The sequence below is a fragment of the Nannospalax galili genome, unplaced genomic scaffold, assembly GCF_000622305.1.
Source record: "Nannospalax galili isolate Female #2095 unplaced genomic scaffold, S.galili_v1.0 scaffold1488, whole genome shotgun sequence".
NCBI classification, from domain to species: Eukaryota; Metazoa; Chordata; class Mammalia; order Rodentia; family Spalacidae; genus Nannospalax; species Nannospalax galili.
Window position 1 is genome coordinate 504,473 of NW_008358859.1, and position 21,534 is coordinate 526,006.

General features: G+C 50.3%; 1 protein-coding gene across 14 annotated transcripts in view; it reads right to left on the minus strand.

Annotated features, from left to right (window-relative positions):
- The window catches only part of Nphp4 (nephrocystin 4), a 114,082-nt gene that overhangs the window by 46,138 nt on the left and 46,410 nt on the right, over positions 1-21,534 (minus strand). For all 14 annotated transcript variants that reach the window (XR_003847660.1, XM_029558289.1, XM_029558293.1 and 11 more), the window contains 2 exons: positions 19,882-20,064; positions 14,387-14,504 (listed from right to left, as the gene is read on the minus strand). Coding sequence is in view for 13 of the 14 variants with exons in the window: in XM_029558289.1 (XP_029414149.1) it covers positions 14,387-14,504; positions 19,882-20,064 (301 nt within the window). In the remaining variant the exon portion in view is untranslated. The remainder of the gene's footprint in view (positions 1-14,386; positions 14,505-19,881; positions 20,065-21,534) is intronic.

Below are 21,534 nucleotides of genomic sequence, written 5' to 3' on the forward strand. Positions count from 1 at the left end.
GGTCAGCCTGGTCTACATAGTGAGTTCCAGGACAGCTGGGGCTACAGGGAGACCCTGTCTCAAAAAGACCAAAAAAATAATAATAATCTATCTTTACCATATTCTGCCATGTGAGGGTTACTCGTGGAGGCCAAATGAGGGAGCCGCCCTGGAGCTGGAGGTACAGGTGGTTGTGAGCTGTCTGCTATGGGTGCTAAAAACCAAACTCAGGCCCTCTGGAAAAACAGGAAGCACTCTCAAGCAGAGCCGTCCCTCCAGCCCCAGATCCCAGCTTTTCCCTGTACTGTTTTGGGTTATAGTTCCTCCCCTTCTGCCATGTTCTGTGGGTCAGGACTGCATGTGCAGTGGAACAACAACGCAGGCCCTCCTGGCCAGTGCGGCGCTTGGCTGGGTAAAGCCTGGCCCAGCCCTGTGCTTTGGTGACAGGCGATCACTTCCAGCCAACAAGGCCGAAGAGACGTGGGTCTTCTCAGGGTCAGAGCCTTTGCTGATAAAACAAGGTCTTCCTAAGGTCATGACCTCCATTATGGGTCCATGATGAGCAGAGCAGCTGCCAACCATACCCAGTGGCTGGGGACGGCAGGAAAGAACCCTGAGCAGAGCTGTACAAACTGCAGGGAAGGAGAAACTGCAGCCAGTGCAGTGCTACATAAAGCAAACAGCATTACCCTATATGGAGGGCTGAGGGTGCTGGAGAGAAGCCTCTGTAAGCACAAGACCCTTGACTGGACCTTAAAACCTCAACCTTCCATAGGAAATGGCCAGAGAAGTTTAATAGGTACATAGCATTTTAGTGTGGGAGTACTTTAAACACTTCCAAATTCTAGGTAAAAAGAAACAGGGCTGAGGCTCAGTGCCACAGCTTGGCCTCGGCATGCAGGGAGCTCTGGCGTCAATGCCAGACCACCAGGACAAGGAGGAAAAGAAAGACTAACACAGCTCTGAATCAACAATTCAGGCGTACTAACAAATCAAAGTCTACAAAGTCCAACCTGTACTTAGAAGAAAACTGAATAGGGCTGGGTGATACGGCTCTGAGGCCGAGGCCTGCCCAGCACACATGAAGCTACTTAAAATGCCATGGTATTTTGTGTGTCGCCTTCATAACTTGTTTCCACTCAGCGTGTTGTGAAGATTTATCCATCATGAGGTGCATAAATCTATTTCTTTAACTAGCATACAGTGTCCAAATAAACCAGCTAATTTATCCAGTCCCTGGCTGGAGAGGAGGGAGTGTTTCTGAATTCTTGACTATTAATAGATGCGGTTACCGGACTGAGGAAAAGATTCACTGTGTAAGAGCACTTGGTGCACAAGCGCAAGGACTTGGGTTCAAATCCCCAGCACAGATGCAAAAAGCCAGGCACAGCTGAGTGTATCTGGGGGTGGAATCCCAGCACCACGGAGGGCAGACAGGAGGATGGCTGGGCCTTGCAGGCTGCCAGCTTAACCCAGGGCTCTGTGAGAGACCCTATGTGAAGAGAATGAGACCCAATGTCCCACCCAATGTCCTCCTCCACTCCCCACCTCACCTCCCACCCACAATTAAAAAGAAATTTTAATTTGGTCATGGATGGCCTAATCCACCTCCTCTGGCACATATGAGCCGGCTGTACTAACAGATGCCGAGACTTGCACTTCTGGGCTGGAGGTATTAGCTAAACATCATCAAGCCACTCTTCAAATGGCTGTGCCCTATCTCCCCACAGTGCTAAGAGCTCCTCCTTAACGTCACTCTGTGCGGAAGGGAGGGAGAACTTCTGCTGTTTTGCCCTCTCCTTCTTCTGAGGCTACGGAGGCTGGGCTTGCTGCACAGTGACTGCCTATTCTGGACTCTCTCAGTGAATTCCTTCTTCAAGCCTGTGTCAACGTTTTCTTATCTGATTTGGAGGCTCTTTGTATAAATATTTTTGAGATCTATGATGTTTTTTAATTTAAAAATGCACAGAGAAGCACAGCCAGGGCGGTTTTGCCGCAGGGCGGCTCCCTCTCTCTCGGTTTGCAGACTGGGTTCTAGCCTTGGTTGGTCTAAGCCTGTGAGACTGGGTGTCTGACCTGCAAGGTAACAAGGGTATGCCTCTGTCACAGCAGTGATCTGAAGCTGCCACTCTGCACTGTCACACATCGCTTCTGTCCCACCATCTATCTTTTGCTTTCTAATCCATCTGGCATTTATTTTTGTGAAACCAAGTATTTTGCTACATTTATTTGAGTGATAGGATGTTGGGACTGAAGTTTACATTTTCTGTACTGATAAGCAATCACACCAGCACCATCTACTGGCTGGTCTGTCCAGTAATAGGCCCAATAACTGCTCCCCACCCCATCCACAGAACCTTCCACTGAGGGACCTAGGGTGCTGGTCAGGGAGGGGCTCACCACAGCCTGGCAGCCCGGCGGGGAAGGAACAGGGGCAGACACACACAGACGCTGCTTGACGGCCTGTGCAGATCAGGAAGGAGGGGCCAAGGACAGGAGGCTGCAGAGGAGGACACGGATTCTCCCCAGAGCCTGGGGAAGGAGCACAGCCCTGCTGAGCCCAACTAGAGCCTGTGAGGTCCACTCTGGACTGCTGACAGAGAGCTGAGGGAAAATAGAGTCTGTGCTGTTAAGTCACCATGTGTGTTTACTACAGCGACAACAGGAAGCGCACACCTCTTGTCTACATTCTGCCATTGATCGTTCTGTCCCATCCCCTGTGCAACTTTGTATGGACATCACACTGTTCTAGGGGCCTACAACTTTAGGAGAAAGCCTGCAAGACAAGAAGAGGAGGCCTCCTTTCTTCAAAACCGCCATGGCTACTCTAGACTGGATTGGTTTGGGTTTGTTGGGTTTTTTTACTATTTTATTTATTATTTTTACTTATTTTATTTTTGGTCCTTTTGAGACAGTGTCTCCCTGTGGCCCCAGCTGGCCTAGAACTAGCTATGTAGACCAGGCTGGCCTCGAACTCAGAGAGATCCCCTTGCCTCTGCCTCCTGAGTGCTGGGATTAAAGGCGTGCGCCACCACGCCCAGCTGAATTGTTTCTTTTAATTTAAAAATTAATCATATACCAGGAAAAAAAGAAAAAAAAGCACTGTGTGGGTGCAGCACACCCCACACCCCAGGCAGGAAGCACAAGCCGGGCCTCGGAGAACTGAACGTTGAGCACACAGGGCTGAAAGGTTAGCACAGATGCTGCGCCCACAGAGGGGTCATTCGGCAGCCCAAAACCCAACAGCAGCAGCATCAAGGACTTCTTCCGGAAGACAGACTTCACTCCCATCAGAAATAACATTTTCAGAAAGAAGAGAGGAGGACAGAAGAGGCTGTCAGATCCCCTGGGACTGGAGTTACAGATGCATACACATAAAATAAAAATAATAAATTTTAAAAATTTTTTAATAAAAAACAGAAAAGAGAAGAGGAAACAAGGGGGGAGGGGAGCAGACAACGATTCGAAGGCCCCAAGGGCAGTACCGGGGAAGCCTGGGGTAGGCCTTGCCACCAGTGTCCAGTGAGTCTGCAGGTCAGAGGGAAGGACACAGCACAGAGGACGGGCCTGAGAGGACAGAGCCACAAGTGCAGGACCAGAGAAGCTGGTGTCCAGAGGGCTGAGCAGCAGCTGCGGTGAGGACAGAGAGGTGAGGGGCCTCCAAGCTCCAGCCCAGGACCCACAGAAGCTGCCAGGGAGGGAAGACCACCAGAACGAGAATGGTCCATGTAGTTCACCAGCCAACTTCGGACATAAAAATCTTCAATACTCAACAAGAAAAAATTCCCATTATCTTGAATCCAGTCAGAAATTATCAGACATGCAAAGAGGGAGGAACATAGAGCCCAAATCAGGACAGAAGGCACAACTGGGCAGGTTGTCAGAGGCAAGGTAGAGGAGCTAGAGAGGCCAGTGGTGGGCACTGTTGCAGACTTAGGGGAGTGAGTCCCGGTGGGCCTCTGGCCACACACCAGGTGACCGCCACTAACCACGGTGCATCATATTTCAAAGCAGCAAAAGAGCTTCTTACCACAGAGAGATGGTAAAGGGCAGAAGAGACAGACACGCCAACCGCCCTGCCCTCGACATGGGTCAATAACTGCACAAATGCTTGGACTATCACACTGTACCCCACACGGCTGCTCTGAGTTGATTAGAGACAAAACTTCAAAAAAGATCAGAAATGACAAAGATACTAGCTAACGAGGGTATTAAAGTGGCTTAAACTGTATTTTCACATAAAATGTAAATTTATTCTAAAGTGACTGACACACACCTCACACTGCCGCCCACCACAGCAAAGGGTCCTGAAGACTCTCTGGCAACACCCCAAGTACAGGGGTGCTGAACACGTCAGCGCCACTTACATAAGATGGGCCATTAATGTACACACTGCAGTAAACAGTGCAGAGAACAATCTGCTAAGCACAAATTCCAACACCACAAAAGCAAAGCAACAAATGACCCCCAGGGAGGAAGCCTTCAGCGGGGCTTGTCCGAAAACCATCAGCTCAAGTTTTGGCATCTGCACCAGGAATCTTCAGAAAATCCCAAAGGACCGTGAAAACAGGTCAGCACATCCCACTGTAGGTCAAAGTGGTCAGCAAGCTGCTAGTCCCCGAATCGGAAAATTAACCCAACAGAACCAGGCTCTGCAAACCAGAATCTAACTCACAGAAAATCACTCTGTGCCAGGACTTAAGAGTTAAATCAGAACAATTATCAATCAAACCTATCCATGTTATGGGGGGAGGGGGAGCAGGTCCTTCCCTGGCCACCAGTAATCACGTGCCACTGGGCGCAAGAGTAAGAATGGGAGAAAATGGGAAGGCAGGGAGCACAATGAGGGGAAGGGAGCATGGCGGGAGGTGGGGAGCCCGGCGGGAGGTGGGGAACACAGCGGGAGGTGGGGAGCACGGCGAGAGGTGGGGAAACAGCGGGAGGTGGGGAGCACTGAAGAGCCAGAATGCTCTGACTCCATTTTGGCTAGCTTCTTCAGACAAAGAGTAAGAATGGGAGAAAATGGGAAGGCAGGGAGCACAATGAGGGGAAGGGAGCATGGCGGGAGGTGGGGAGCCCGGCGGGAGGTGGGGAACACAGCGGGAGGTGGGGAGCACGGCGAGAGGTGGGGAAACAGCGGGAGGTGGGGAGCACTGAAGAGCCAGAATGCTCTGACTCCATTTTGGCTAGCTTCTTCAGACAAGCCCAGACAAGATCAGGCATATTGTATGTGTAAAAACGCGCAGGTTTCTGTGGAGTGCCCCAATAAAAGCCCCTGCCTGCTATCGTTCAGGGCCAGACTCCATCTTTGGCTCGTGTAGTCTGTGCCCAGCTAGCCGCCATTTGGTTGTTTTTACTTTAAATTCCTGAATAAACTTTTTATACAATCTTCTTGGTGTCTGTGGGAATTATTCTCAATTCTTGGACCCTAACATTTGGGGGCTCGTCCGGGATTCGAGAATAGCAACCCCAGACTCACGGGAGTGCGCCACCGGAGCCAGCCTTTGTAAGTTCTGCCTGCTTTCCTCTCTCTCTCTCTCTCTCTCTCTCTCTCTCTCTCACTTTTGGGTAGTCCAGACATCCTGGGGTTCAACAGAGATCAGGCGGATACGCTACTGATCCCAGAGCTGGAGGAGAACAGGGGACGCCCCGACTCCTCCTCAGAAAGGGGGTCGTGCTCCAGCCTGATGTGGAATCCAGGCAGGACCGGCCCAGAGTCTCGGCCCAGCCCGACGTGGAATCCGGGCAGGCCAGACGCAGGATTCTGGTCGAGTCTGATGTGGAATCCATGCTGGCCAAATCTTTTTGGGAAAGGGGCGGGGCAGACTTCTCGGCTGACTCCGCGCACTGCGAGACTTTCATTTCTCCCTCTAGGGAGCCGCCATCTCATACTGTCCTCACCCTCTGCTCGGAGCTCCTCCTTATCTATCAACTTTCCATCCTACTTCTTCTCATTCTCATCCCTCTCCTTATATTCTTTTTTCTTGAAGCTTATCCCACAATGGACTATAAAGTCTCATCATCTTCAGCTCCCCTTAATCTAGTTCTTAGTCATTTTCAGGATTACAAACGGGCGACCTCAAACATGTCTGGACTCCGTGTCAAGCCGACCCGCCTCCAGACCCTTTGCACCATCGAATGGCCCTCCTTTGAAGTCGAATGGCTGCCTGAAGGGTCCTTTAACTTGTCCCTCATCTACAGGGTTCAAGGAATTATCTTCGGGGAACCGTGGCACCCTGGCCAGATCCCCTATATCCTAGGTTGGCGATATCTGGTTGCCAACCCCCCCCGACTGGCTGTGTCCCTTTCTGCTGCCCCCACCATCGGGGCCCAAGGGGTCAGCCACTTTGCTTCCCCTGAAGAAAGTCCAGACCAAAAACCCATTGGGTCCCAAAGTTCTCCCCTTGGCGCCAGAGGAGGATTTACTCCCGCCCCTTTACGGGGGGCCCCATCAAGTGCTCAGGATAGACCTAGAGAGCACAGGTCCCGAGCCTCTTCCTCTTCTTCTAGTTCCTCCCGGTCTCTGTTCCAGGCTCCCATGGCTGAGCCGGCACTCCCATGGCTGAGCCCAGCCCACTGCACACTCACTCATGGCAGGAGGGGAGGACTGTAAGAGCTCTACCCCTAAGGGAGATTGGGCCCCCAAGGGAGGATGGAATTGCCCCAGTAGTCTACTTTCCCTTTTCTACTCGTGACCTGTATAATTGTAAGTTACAGACTCCCTCCTTCACGGAGAAGCCTCAGGCCCTAGTTTCCCTCCTGGAAACAGTTCTTTTTACCCACCAACCCACTTGGAATGATTGCCAACAGTTACTGAATATCCTGTTCACCACCAAGGAACAGAACCTCATCCTTCAGGAATGCAGACACACAGTCCCTGGAAATGATGGGTGACGAACAGAGAATGAGGACTTGATTACGGCTGCTTTCTCTCTCATGTGCCCAGCGGAGGGATGGGACTATAACACTCCTAAAGGTAGGGAATGCCTAAAGGTCTATCACCAGATTCTTATGGGGAGTCTCTGGGCAGCTGCTAAGCGCCCTACCAATTTGTCTAAGGTCAGGTGATGCAGGGAAGGGATGAGTCTTCTGGAGCATACCTGGAGTGCCTCCTAGAGGCTTTCAGAACTTATATTTCCATTAATCCAGAGGCCCCAGAAAATCAGATGGCCATCAATATGGCTTTTGTGAATCAGGCAGCTTGAGACATAAAACAAAACTTCAAAAGCTGGAAGGTTTCGAGGGCAAAAACCTTTCTGAGCTGATGGCAGTGGCGAACATATTATTTAACAATAGAGAAACCCCTGAAGAAAGAAAAACTAGAGGGCTGGCTAGGATATTGTTGGCTGAAAGAGCAAGGAATCCCAAATGGGGGGACCAACCCCCTATGAAAAAGGGAACCCAAGACCCGTGACCCGCACAGGAAGGTTGACCCCGCCTAAAAAGAGACCAGTGTGCATACTGTAAACAGCTGGGCCACTGGGCTAGGGAATGTCCTCAAAGGACAGGATTCCAGCCTCCTTCCAAGCCCAAGATCTTCAAGCTGGCAAACCTAGAAAACTAAAGGGGCCCGGGCTTGGCGAGCCTCCACCATGAGCCCTGGGTGACCGACCCTACAAGTGGAGGGATGAGCCGTCAACTTCCTAGTCAACACCGGAGCACAATATTCAGTTTTGAAAGAGCCTATGGGGAAATCAACCAGTAAATGCACCTGGGTGCAAGGGGCCATGGGAATCACTCAGCACCCTTGGACTACCAAAAGGGAAGTAAACTTAGGTAAGAAGACAGTTTTGCACTCCTTTATGGTGGTCCCAGAGTGCCCGTATCCCTTATTGGGTAGGAACTTGCTAAATAAAATGAAGGCTCAGATCCATTTCTCTGGGAGAGGACCTCCTGATGTGACTGAACTGGACGCAGCCTATGTCCTATGTTTACAATTAGAAGAAGAATGCGCAGCCTATATCCTATGTTTACAACTAGAAGAAGAATGGAGAGTGCACACCCCACCACCTCAAAAGAGACCAACCACTATCCTCAAGGACCTCCAGGCAACAATCACTGGAGTTTGGGCAGAAACTAATTCCCCAGGGAAGGCCATCCAACAGCCACCAATAATGGTGACTTTAAAAACTGATGCTCAGCCTGTAAGAGTAAAAGAGTACCCGATGACTCCTGAAGCTAGGGCAGGAATTACCAAACATATAAACCGCCTTAGGGAGTTTGGTATTCTGGTTCCATGCCAATCTCCATGGAACACCCCTCTCCTACCCATCAAGAAGCCAGGGACTAACGATTTCCACCCAGTGCAGGATTTGAGAGAAGTTAACAGGGTAGAGGATATCCACCCTACAGTCCCCAACCCGTATACCCTGCTGAGCTCACTCTCTCCACAGAGAAAAGTCTATACCATTTTAGATCTCAAGGACACCCTCTTTAGCCTGACCTTGGCAAAGGAAAGTCAACCCATCTTTGCCTTTGAGTGGCAAGACCCAAACCAGGGGTTTAATGGACAACTCACTTGGACACAACTGCCACAAGGGTTCAAGAACTCCCCCATGACCTCTGATGAGGCTCTACATCAAGACTTGCAGGAGTATGGGGCCTCACACCCAGAGGTAAGCCTCCTACAATACCTAGATGACCTGCTGATTGCCACTAAGGATGAGGGCACTTGTCTTCAGGCCACCAGAGATTTGCTCCTGACCTTGGACTGACTGGGATATAAAGTCTCCACCAAGGAGGCTCAGCTTTGTGTCACGGAGGTAATGTACTTGGGGTACATATTAAGGGATGGGCAAAGGTGGCTGTCACCAGCCAGAAAGCAAGCCATTATGGGAATTCCGAGCCTGAGATCCCGCAGGCAGTTGCGAGAGTTCCTGGGATCAGCAGGCTTCTGCCAGCTCTGGATACCTGGATTCGCCAAGCTGGCAAAACCCCTGTATGAAGCCACTCGAGGGAATGAGTCATCCTTCCTATGGACTGAGACTCAGGAGAAGACCTTTCAAGAAATTAAGAAGGCTTTACTGCAGGCTCCGGCCTTAGCTCTGCTGGATATCCATGAGCCCTCTCAGCTCTTTGTTGATGAACGAGCAGGAATAGCGAAGGGAGTCCTGACCCAAATGCTCGGGCCTTGGAAGAGACCTGTGGCTTGTCGAAAAAGCTTGATCCCGTGGCCTCGGGATGGCCGGGCTGCCTCAGAATTATCGCAGCCATGGCCTTGTTGGTTAAGTATGCAAACAAACTCACCCTGGGACAGCCCCTGACAGTCACCACCCTTCACTCGACTGAAGGTGTCCTTAAAAATCCCCCTGATCGATGGATGACAAATGCTCAGCTAACGCATTATCCTTAACAGCCCCCCCCCCATCCAGTTCCTCTCCAGCACCGCTCTCAATCCTGCCACCTTGCTGCCAGAACCAGATCTTGAGGTCCTGCACGACTGCCTGGAGGTACTCTGCAGCTTACATGGGACTCAGGAAGACCTGACGGATATTCCATGGCCCCACCTTGACTTAATTCTGTTCATGGATGGAAGTAGCTTCATCAAGGAAGGAACCAGGTACTCGGGGGTGGCAGTCAGTCCACCACAAACAGTTTGGGCCTCCTCTCTGCTGGTTGGGACCTCTGCCCAGAAGGCTGAAATAATTGCCCTGACTCAGGCCCTAAAACTAAGTAGAGACCAGACTGCTAACATTTTCATGGATAGCCCTTATCATTATGCTTTCGCTATGGCTCATGTCCATGGGGCCATATACAAAGAAAGGGGGCTCCTGAAAGCAGAGGGAAAGACTATCAAAAATCTAGCAGCCAGAGAAGCAGCCCTAACAGCCTCAAACCTACTGGTTATCCTGCCTGAACCCCTCTTGCCAGAAGAGCCCTCGTACCCAGCTCAGGACAATCAGGTTTAACTTCCCTGGAAAATACCAAGATCAAGCATGAATGGAGATACACCTCTGATGGGAGGCTCATTCTTCCGCACAAGCTGGCAGAGGACCTAATACATAAACTCCACAAAGGGACTCACCTAGGAAGAAGGAAGTTACAAGACTCCTGACTCCGAACCACATCTTCGATCTAACCAAAATGACTGGGAGCTGTCTTTCCAGATGTCGCTCCTGCCGGGTTACTAATCCAAGAGAAAAGTCATGCCCTCAGCCAGAAGGGAGAGGGGCACTGTGCCTGGAGTCCATTGGGAGGTGGACTTCACTGAGGTAAAACCTGGCAGATATGGCTATAAATATCTCTTAGTTTTTGTAGATACATTTTCAGGATGGGTCAAAATGTTTCCCACAAAGGAAGAAACCGCCTCAACGGTGGTCAAGAAGATCATCAATGAACTAATACCAAGGTATGGACTCCCCTCTGTGATTGGGTCAGACAATGGACCAGCCTTCATCTCTAAGGTAACTCAAGAGTTAATTAAAACACTGGGAACTAATTGGAAGCTATATTGTGCAGAGCTCAGGGCAAGTAGAGAGAATGAATCAGATTCTTAAAGAGACCTTGACCAAATTAACCCTAGAAACTGGTGATGACTGGACAGACCTCCTACCTTTTTCCCTATACAGGGTCAGAAACACCTCATATACTCAAGGCCTAACACCTTATGAAACCATGGGTGGCCAACCACCCCTTTTGCTCCCCAAGCTGCCTTCAGATGTGCTAACTGACTTGTCTGAATCCCAATTTCTTAAGTCCCTACAGGCCTTACAGATTGCACAAGACAACATTTTCCCTCTGCTGAGGCACATCTACGAACTGCCACCAGCCCAAATGCATGGATTCAAGCCAGCAGACCTTGTTTGGGTGAGATGACACCACAAGGAGCCCCTGGGACCTCATTGGAAGGGGCCACACATCATGATCCTCACCACCCCCACTGCAGTCAAAGTGGACGGTGCCAAGACCTGGATACATCATTCACACCTGAAATTGGTGCCAAACGACAAACCTGGAGAACTGAACAAGAGATGGAAGGCCACACGGGTAAAAGCCAATCCTCTCAAGCTAAAAATCGCCGCTACACCCTGACCCTTGTTGCCTTTCTATGTTTTCTCACAGAGCCTGCACTAGCTAATGCCCCCTATGGACTCCACAACCTCACCTGGATAGTTAGCAGCACATCCACCAGGAAGATAGTGAACATCTCCTCTCATCTGGACCTCTAGGCACCTGGTTCCCCAAGATTACATTCAACCTTTGTGATCTGCTTGAAGGAACTTGGGACTTGTCCTCTCCATCAGACACTGCAGACTATGGTTGCTAGAGCCCCCATGCCCAAAAGAGGACTTGGGAACACCACATTTATGTTTGTCCAAGTGACAATGGTAACTGAAGAAGTACCTGCGGGGGGCTGGGGGGACTATTTTTGTGCCTCTCTAGCTGCATGTCCACTGGATATATTAACTGGGCTGCCCCAGTCACTACCGACTTAATCCAGGTAACTGCGGTCCCTGGCTGGCCCTGGCTTATTAGAAACCGCATCACAGGACAACTTGATGGACCCTGTACTTCCCTTAGATGCATCCCTATCTCCTTGAGCTTTACCCCGAATGGGAAGGGAACTCAAACAACAAAAATGGATTGATGGGCGAACTTGGGGACTGAGGCTATACGCCTCGGGAACTGACCCAGGGATACTTTTTTCAGTCTGCCTTCATGTGGGTCCAGTCTTAGGAACTCAGATGGGGCCAGCTCAGACAATGTTACAGCCCACTAGATGACCAACACCAGCCTTAACAATTTTTAAATCTGCCAGATGGCCAGCCCCTAGCCAAATTGTCCGACCTGACAAAACCACCACTCTGCCCACCCATAGATCTAAGCCCTCGGGGGTCCACAAGGTCCAAAAGCCCCTGCAGCCATCCCCTGGACTTACAAACCTCCTAAATGTCACCTTTACTGCTTTAAATAATACCTCCCCTAACCTCACTATCCATTGCTGGGTTTTCATGGACCCGAGCCCTCCCTTTTGATGGGCTATCCCTCCCAGGAAACTATACTGTCACTTCTGACCCCACTGCCTATAGAATTCCCTAGCCTATGGGAAGAAGGGGGCTTACTCTTACCCAAGTGTATGGAAAAGAGCTATACGTGGGTCCCTCACATAAAATTGTCCCCTCCTCTTACCAACATCTATGTAACTCTGTCCAAGAGATAGGGGCTACTGCACCTAACCCATTATGGTGCCCCCCAACTCCACTTGGTGGGCCTGGACCTCTGGCCTAACTACATGCCTCCACTCGTCCATTTTAAACCAGACCAGGGATTTTGTGTACTAGTGCAGCTGGTTCCCCATCTATATTACAGAACAGACACAGAAATGGAAACCAGAGTCTCAGAAGAGTCTAGACCTCATAGGGCCATAGGAACCACTGCAGTTGTTTTGTCTACTCAGGGTTGGGGTAACCACTGAAACTGGTCTGGGGGCTTCAGTGCTCACTCGTCCATTTTAAACCAGACCAGGGATTTTGTGTACTAGTGCAGCTGGTTCCCCATCTATATTACAGAACAGACACAGAAATGGAAACCAGAGTCTCAGAAGAGTCTAGACCTCATAGGGCCATAGGAACCACTGCAGTTGTTTTGTCTACTCAGGGTTGGGGTAACCACTGAAACTGGTCTGGGGGCTTCAGTGCTAGTCCTCCAGGATAAAAGATAAAAATTCGTGAAAGACTTAAAGAAAGAGAAAAGGAACGACTAAACCAACAAAATTGGTACAAATCCCTATGTGACCAGTCCCCATGGTTAACAACTTTGATCTCAGCAATAGTCGGACCTCTCCTCTTATCCTACTAGCAGTCACCTGTGTCCCCTGTGTTCTTAATGCCTTTCTCAAATTCATCCGAGAACAGATACAGACAGTCCAACCGATGGTACTGCGTTCACAGTATACTCATTTAAATCGAGACCCCAAGCCTTACGACAGTATAGAAATGGTTCCACCGCCCTAAATGCGCTGTCTAACCGCTTCTGTCCGCTTCTGTAATTTGCTTGGCTTAAAGATTTAACCCTTGCCACAACTCTACAGGGGAATGAAGAGCCAGAATGCTCTGACTCCATTTTGGCTAGCTTCTTCAGACGAGCCCAGACAAGCTCAGGCATATTGTAAATTTTTCCAGTTGCTACCCACCCCCCAAGCTATAAAATAAGCAAGCCCTGGACATGTAAAAGCCTTATAAGGTATGAACAAAAACGTCTGGCCCTAAAAGATATCAGTCAGCACATTCCAATGCCCTGAAGACAGCCCCTACCAATCAAGACTTCCCCCATACTCAGGATATGAGGCCATCCAATCATTTTAAAAGATGCTTGGCATGCGCAGGTTTCTGTGGAGTGCCCCAATAAAAGCCCCTGCCTGCTATTGTTCGGGGCCAGACTCCATCTTTGGCTCATGTAGTCTGTGCCCAGCTATCCACCATTTGGTTTTTACTTTAAATTCCTGAATAAACTTTTTGTATAATCTTTTTGGTATCTCTGGGAATTATTCTCGATTCTCGAACCCTAACAAGCACAGAGGAAGGGGGGAGCAGGGCAGGAGGTGGGGAGCACAGCGGGAGGTGGGGAGCATGGTGGGAGGTGGGGAGCAGGGCGGGAGGTGGGGAGCACAGTGTTCTGCTCTGTGGGTTTGCACACTCCTCATTCCCTATCTGTCCACCTGGAACAGACGCAGAGACGAGCATAACCACCTGGGTCAAGGACCCCTACAACCCTCCTTTTACTGGAGAAAGTTCCAGAAGCCCAGGCTACAGGTCCGTGCCCACTGAGGGATCTTGCTGAACTCACCTTTCTACATAGAGCCAAGCATCAGTCAGGGCTTGGGCCTAAAGCAAAAGGCCCTGAACACAGGTCCAGGCCACACAGAAGATGCTGAGCCACTCGGCTGAGCAGACAGCAATAGCTCAAGTCCTACACCCCATAGACCAGCCACCACCCACAGGACAAGGGCTGGACCTCTGTTGGGGGCCCTTAGCAAGTGTACCCCACCATGACCCCTTCCTTAAAGCTACATCCTAGAAGCACGCACAGTGCTCACAGTCCACAGTGCTCCAAGGTGAACAGAGGGATGTCGAGGACATGCAAACACACTGGCAGCCCGCAGCTTTCAGCTCATATAATTTCTAGGACACCTGTGGAGTGCCCGCCCTCGTACCCGTCGCCAACAAGGCTGTCCATGCACACTTGGTCAGGGAGCTGTCAAGTAACTGAACCGATTTGTGGCTGAACCCCTGTGACAAATGGCCAGACCAGACATTATCACTGTCCAATTCCATATTATCTTCTTAAGCAAAAAACCAGCTGATTCAAGTTAGCCACCTGGGGCAATTATCTTACACGTGACAGGCGTTTTCCCGGGACACAGGGAAATGATGGTGTGGGTTGCAAAGTCAGCTCTTTGGAAGTTTACCTGAAGGGGACATGGGTGGCTTCCTGAAGGACCGCTGCTCTGCCTTGGGATGCTCTGGGGGGGTGTCCACACTCAGCGAGAACTGGAACTGGATGGTTCCCGACTCCACATGGTTCACCTATGACAGATCCATGAGAGAGTGATCCCTCAGGACTGATCCCCACGTGGACTGACGGAAAGCAGTAATGGCTGTCTACCACTGGTGCTTCCTCAGTGACCTGCAGGACAACCACCCAGCCCCAAGCAAAGTGCAAGAAAGAAAGAGGGAATATTCCTGAAGCTGTGCATTCTTAGATCACAATCAAGTAATTTTCTGAGCAGAAAATTAGTTGTGGCATTAAAATCCTGGGAGACTATATTATCAGGAATGACATTTACCTAAGCAGAAGTACAGTTTAAGATATTTAATAAGTCTCAATGTATTTATTTTTTAATTAACATGTATTATTGACTTCCATGTGTCAGTGTAGTCCATGGGCTTTAACATGTGCACAATCCTGTAACCAGCTCCACCCCTCATGCTGGCCCCACTGCCGACTTCTCCAGCACTGAATTATTGATCCTCAGAGCGCCAGATAAAGCCACAGGGTACATGCCCCGGGGGGTGGCTTTCTCCCTCAACACAAAGCCCATAGAATTCACCCACACTGTGGAACACACCTATGCAGGATGGGTGCCTGTCACGGTGGTGTGCTCTGTTGCCCTGGTAAGCCACAGTCCATCCATCCACCCACCTGGATCACCTGGGTGGTGTGCAGATTCCTGTGCAAACCTGTTTTCACTTCTCCGGGAGTCAACAGCTAGGACATGACTCTGCAGACATTTTATTCTGTAAAAACTTTCCAAGCTACAATTTCCTGTGCTCTGAAGTCTGGCTTTGGCTCCTATGAACCACCAGTATTGAGGTTTTCTTTTAACCAGTGTTTGCATGAAATTTTTCCCATTCTTTTAAACCTGCATCATTACATTTAAACTGGTCCTGACAGGCAGCCAGGTGGGCCGTTTTCTGTCGTCTGGTGGCCTCTGGCAACATGATCTATTTTTAATGCAGGGTTCAGCTGGTCTGGACCAGGGAGACCATCCTACTTCTTCCTCTGTCTTGTTTTCCTGTCTTTTTTAGAATCATCGCTTTACCTGCTGCTCACATGATGTCTTTGTGCCTGTCATGATGTAATCTGAAATGGCCCACAGGCTGCCTAGAGCGATGGCTCCCAGGGGTGGAGCCGTCCTTGGGAGGTGGGGCCTTCAAACCTTCCAACTGAAGCTCCATCACTTCTTTCCAATGATGTCTTTGTGCCTGTCATGATGTAATCTGAAATGGCCCCCACAGGCTGCCTAGAGCGATGGCTCCCAGGGGTGGAGCCGTCCCTTTGGGAGGTGGGGCCTTCAAACCTTCCAACTGAAGCTCCATCACTTCTTTCCAGACCCACATTGCTAACCGGAATCATTTCCTTTCTGTCTGAAGAAACTCTTTCAGCAATTCTTTTAAGCTGTACGATGCGCTGCCCATGAATTCTCTTCACTTATTTGGGAAGGCAATGCCTATGTTCTCAGGTGATTCTTGCTAGGTACAGAATTCTGGGTTCCAAATCTTTTGTCAGCACTTTTTAATTACTACTCCATCTTCCCCCTGGCCACATGGTGATGAGAGAAATCCACAACCACCCACGTCACGATTTTTCCACAGATAACGAACCACTTTTCTGTTTCTGCTCTATCCCGAGGCCTCCCTGAACTTCGCCTTTAGGCTTGTATCTTGATATCAGGCTCAGTCATATCTTCAAGTGTTTTTGTTTTTTGGTTTCTGGGGTTTTTGTTTTTTGGTTTTCTCTAACACTTCCTCCTCCCACTCCTGGTCTCTGGCTCTGCCCCACAGGTCACTGCTGGGGTTCAGCACAAGGCCTTCCAGTCAACTTCTCCGAACTGATCTTCAGGTTCTCAGGGTCTTCTGTCATCTGAGTCTGCTGCAAAGTGCATCGGGTAAATTTGTTGTTGTTGTTGTGACTTTCCAGATCTAAAGTGTCTTCTACAACTTTCTGTCTCTCCATTTATCTCAGCGTTAGCCCCTGCAGACCTGAGCACTCTCATATCGACTGTTCCAATTTGATAATTCCAAGATCACCTCTGAGTTGGGGTCTGCTGTCTTTTCCCTACAAGACTCTCCAGGCTGTTGACACACCGGCTAATTTTAGACTGTAGCGTGGTCATTTTGAACAGCACATCTGAGGCTCTGAGGCTGGTTGGCATTCCCTGAGGAAAGACGGCTAGGGCTTGTTTCAGCAGTAATCAACCCAGCTGGATCAGGCCCGTTTCTGACCACAGCTCCTGTGGGTTCTGGTGCCACATCAGTGTCCCTGTCAAAGCTGGTACAGTGCCATCCTTCTCCTCAACACGGACAGCCCTGCAGCTGGAGAGAGTCCACCCCACACCCGCAACTCACGTCTCAAATGCCTTAACCTGCTATTTAATGCATGCAGCTTGGGACAAGGTTGGGATTTTGTATACAGCTTTGCAGATTGCCCGGAGCTCCTCCCTCCTGAGTACTGCCCAGTTCTCCAGTTCTCGGGACTCTTCGGACCCTTGCTGGGCCACACCCTACCTGAGGCTGGACCTGAGTTCAAAGTCAAGCAGTGGGAGGGCAGGGTGCTTTGTAACAGGAATGGGGTATAAAGACCTAATATCCTCATCCATCAGCACAGGGACGTCGGTGCATAATGCGTGAGATGGGTACACTGAGGATGGCAGGGGAAGCTCACTATTTACCGTCTGTCACAGCTGGCAATCCAAAGTGTAGGCTCTGGAGATAGAAATTTTTTTTGGGGCGGGGGAGTCTTTTTTGAGACAGGGTCTCCCAGTAGCCCCAGCTGGCCTGGAACTCACTATGTAGACCAGGCTGGCCTCAAACTCACAGAGATCCGCCTGCCTCTGCCTCCCAAGTGCTAGGATCAAAGGCATGAGCCACCAAGCCCGGCGATATACTTTTTAAAAAGAATTATTTACCCCAAGGAAAAAGAAGGAAACACAATCATGATGTTACTTTGCTTCACAGTAAACAGTAAAATAACCATTAACAACATGAACCTAAAATGTACTTTCCCAAACTGTGGAACATTTGTAATATTTCTATTTCTTTGACTAATATCTGAGATTACTACTCAGCTGTGAATTCCACGAGCTCAGGGACGTTTTCATCTGAGTAGAGGTGTTCAAACAAAGTTCACTGAGCGAGAGAAGGACCACAAGGGATACAGAGCTATCTGGCAAGGGCAGAGGTGGGGCGGCCTTGCATTCCAGCCGGTCTCACTTGCCAGGTGCTGGAGCCAGCAGGAAGGAACAAAGGGAGAGGCAGGTGGGGCCTTTCCAGCACAGGAGCAGAGACAGAGCCAGGGCCGGTTTCAGCTACTGTCCTCCTTCAGGATGACGGTCCTCAGACAGAGCCAGGGCCGGTTCAGCCACTGTCCTCCTTCAGGATGACGGTCCTCAGACAGAGCCAGGGCCGGTTCAGCCACTGTCCTCCTTCAGGATGACGGTCCTCAGACAGAGCCAGGGCCGGTTCAGCCCACTGCTCTCGTCTACTGTATCTGCTCAAGGTGTTGGTCTTCAACCACAGGCAGTTCAGCCCCCAAGAGCCTTCAGCAGTGTCAGCAGGGCTGAGCTGTCACAACTGGGGGACGCTACTGGCATCTAGTGGTAGAAGACAGAGCCCGCAGAAAGGTCAGCAGTGCTGAGAAACAGAATTCAGAAGTGGAGTTCTTCATGGAACACGGAAATATCTGACACATGTGCATCACAAAGTAAGTCAAACATTCACAACACTCGTGTCTGATAGCTCACCTTCAAAAGGTGAAGACAGTAAAGGGGCAAGACAGGTAAACAGAAGAAACATTCACACAGGCACAGAGAGTCACACACAGGGACACACAGTGACACGCACACACAGACACACACAGACACACAGAGACAGGGACACACACACACAGGCACACAGGCACAGACACATTCACATACAGACAGACACACAGAGACACACACCTCGATGGACGCAAACATACACATGAACACACAGACACACGCACACACACACACACACACACCGATGGACACACACATACACAGACACACAGAGACACACAGGAAGAGGAGGGAAGAGAGAAAAAAGCGGAGGAAGAGAAGGGGGAAGTGGGGAATGGGAATGGCTTTGAGCTTTCTGATGGCAATGTTATAATAAGGGCTCAAACTAGACCATATGGGAACACAGCAAAATATGGTCCCATAATGAGAGACATTCCTTGTAACAAGAAAAGCTGCACAATCAGCTGCTCCCTGATTCAGTACCCAAAGCATTAGCCAGGTCGTAAATAACAACGCTGGAGATAATATCTGCTGCTGGAGCCAGCACAGAAGTGACACACTCAAACAGCGGGCACACTCCCTTTGCCCAAGAAAACAAGTGCAAGGGCTCCCTGAGAGCTTCTGAGACAGGCCTCTCACGGACGGCATGGGAGAGCCAAGAGAGGCCTGCCACACCCCAGAGGCTCAGGACAGACTCTGGACATTGACCAGAGCCAAGCCACGCTTGTCCATGATACCCTGGGTCACCTTGACCTCCGAGACCACACCTAGTGTGGGCAGGCAGGGGAGGGTGGGCAGGGATGAGATCCACACCCCAGCCTATCCTGCCCTGCTTTGACTTGATTTCCAGGTTGGAGCTCAGAGACCATCTCACATCCAAATAGTGTTTTCAACCTGAGAATCTGTGGTGGGTCTGCCATTTTACAGCCAGCTGAGACAGGCAAGGTCAGGGGGAGTAAACCTTGAGTCTAAAGGCCAGCTGGGGATGGAAGCAGAGCCCCGCCTAGTTCTCAGCCCACTCGCCCTCCTGGCAAAGGCCAAGTGGGGTTCCCCTCCCTCCAAGGCACAAAACATGTGCACAGGCAAAAGACCACTCCTCCCAATGTGTGCACAAGACAAAGTGTGCAGACGATGGCCCGGCAAGGTGTCCGGTCAGACCCTGCATGAAACTGGCCTGGCTGAGTTCACATCTGACCACACGCAGCTCAGCAAGTACCTGCCTCGGTATGTGTCGAGGGCACATCGAAAGCATGGAAAATGCTGGCTCATGAAACATCAGCAAACATATTAATCAACTTTGGGTTTTTAAAATGAATAAATGTGGGCTCGATGGGTAAAGTGCTTCCTGTCTAAGAAACAGGACCTGAGTCCAATCCCTAGAACCCACATAGAACGCACAGCAGCTAGAATCTATAACCCAGCACGCGGGGGCAGAGACAGGAAGATCACAGAGGCTCACTGGCAGGCCAGTCTAGCCAATCATCAGGCTCCAGGCTCAGGGAGTGCTCTGTCTCTAGAAATACAAGCACTCAGTGAGTGAGTGCTCACGCGCGCACACACACACACACACACACACACACACACACACACACACACACACACTTGCTACGAGCTTGCCAGAGACATACCTAGAAAGTATTTACCTCCTTGGAGCTCATGCTGACTGAAGGCACCTTATAGACCAGGCAGTGTGAGGGGTTCTGCCTAACTCCCCCCTGCAGTGGCAGAGTCACCTTTCCAGAGCTGGCTTCCAGCGAGGGGTTCCAAACAGCCCAGCGAACCATGTGCATACACGCCAAGTTGGACAAGGAGGTAGCCAAGCAGGCCTAGAACGGAAACAAATCAAAGCCATGTGTGAGTTAGCATGGCAGCCTCCTGGGCAGATCAGCTGTGTGGTCACGTAACACACTCTCCTGGGGTTCAGTACAAGGGTCCAGGACCACCTGTCCTACCCAACAGAAGGAACTCAGGAAGAAGGGCACCGCACCCAGAGCATGAGCAGCCTGTTCTGACACCCTCCGGCCTGCCCTGGACCCCTTCCCACCCGAAAAGTCTCCTCTAGCTCAAGGCAGCAGGGCTCTCCCCCCCAACCCCCCACTGCTCTAAGACTCCCCCATTCCCCCGAGGACCTTTGTCCAGATTTATAAACACTCAGGACCCTGCCAACTTCTCTCAAATGCATCAGGAAAATTAAAGAACGGCGCTGGTGCTGGCAATGGGCAGCTATCAGAATAAGAGTGGGAACAGGGAGGGGCACGTGTGGGTACCTGTGCATATGTGTGTGTGTGTGTGTTTATGTACGTGGATGTAGGTGTCTGTGCATGCACATATGTGTGGGGTGCGTGTATGGAGGAGGTGATGTATGTAGTACATGTACGTGTGTGGCATTTGTGTGTACTGTTATATGGTGTGTGGTATCTGTACGTAGGGGGATGTATTGTGCATATGTGCATCTACATGTGTTTAGCTTGAGGTTATCAGCACACATCATCTTCAGCAAAGACTGAATCTAAAATGTAGTGTTTCCTACAGGTGAATTTATATGAAACTAGGAAACCACCTGGGCTTGATCTTAAGCAATGTCCCTTCTTCAGCCTTCTCTGTAAGCAGCCAGAGGAAAAGAACCAGGACCCCAGGAAAGTCTTGGGTTAGCAGCCATAATTTAGAGTCAGCCTCACAAATATAGCCTCAGACCTTGGCTCAGCAATGTGTTTTAAAGCTGTCACTTTTATTCATTTTATTTAACTTTTTTTAACTAAGATTACGGCTGAGCTCCAGGTCTTTATGGAGCACAGAAATGCTGCTGTGCCTGTCAATAAACCTTGTGGCTCACCACCTTGTAGAGGACTTCAGAGATGGTCTCTCTGACTGGAGGACCTGCCTGGGAGACCCTGAAGCTGCCAGGAAATGCGAAGCCTATATCCCCAGGACCCTCAAAGAGGGTCTTTGAGGTTTGCAGAGTACAGGAAATACCAAGTCAGACCAGACAAGAACTCCATACAGGAAGGCTCAGGGAAGGCGCCGCCAGCCCCTTCTGTGCTGGGATGCCAGCCTCAACCACGGTGTGTTCAAGAGCGACATCCAGGTGGCTGGCTCCGGGCTTGCCTTGCCCCTGCTTTCTGGGACGGGAATTAAGAGGCATTCCTGTGGGTTCTGAAGATCTGAACTCGTGTCCTCGTTTGTGCAGCAAGTGCTTAACAACCGAGCCATCTCCCCAGCCCTGTTTTTTGTATCTTCTGAAGTGACCTTTTATAGTTACAGATGTGGATGTTGAATACTTCTGCTGGATTTATTCA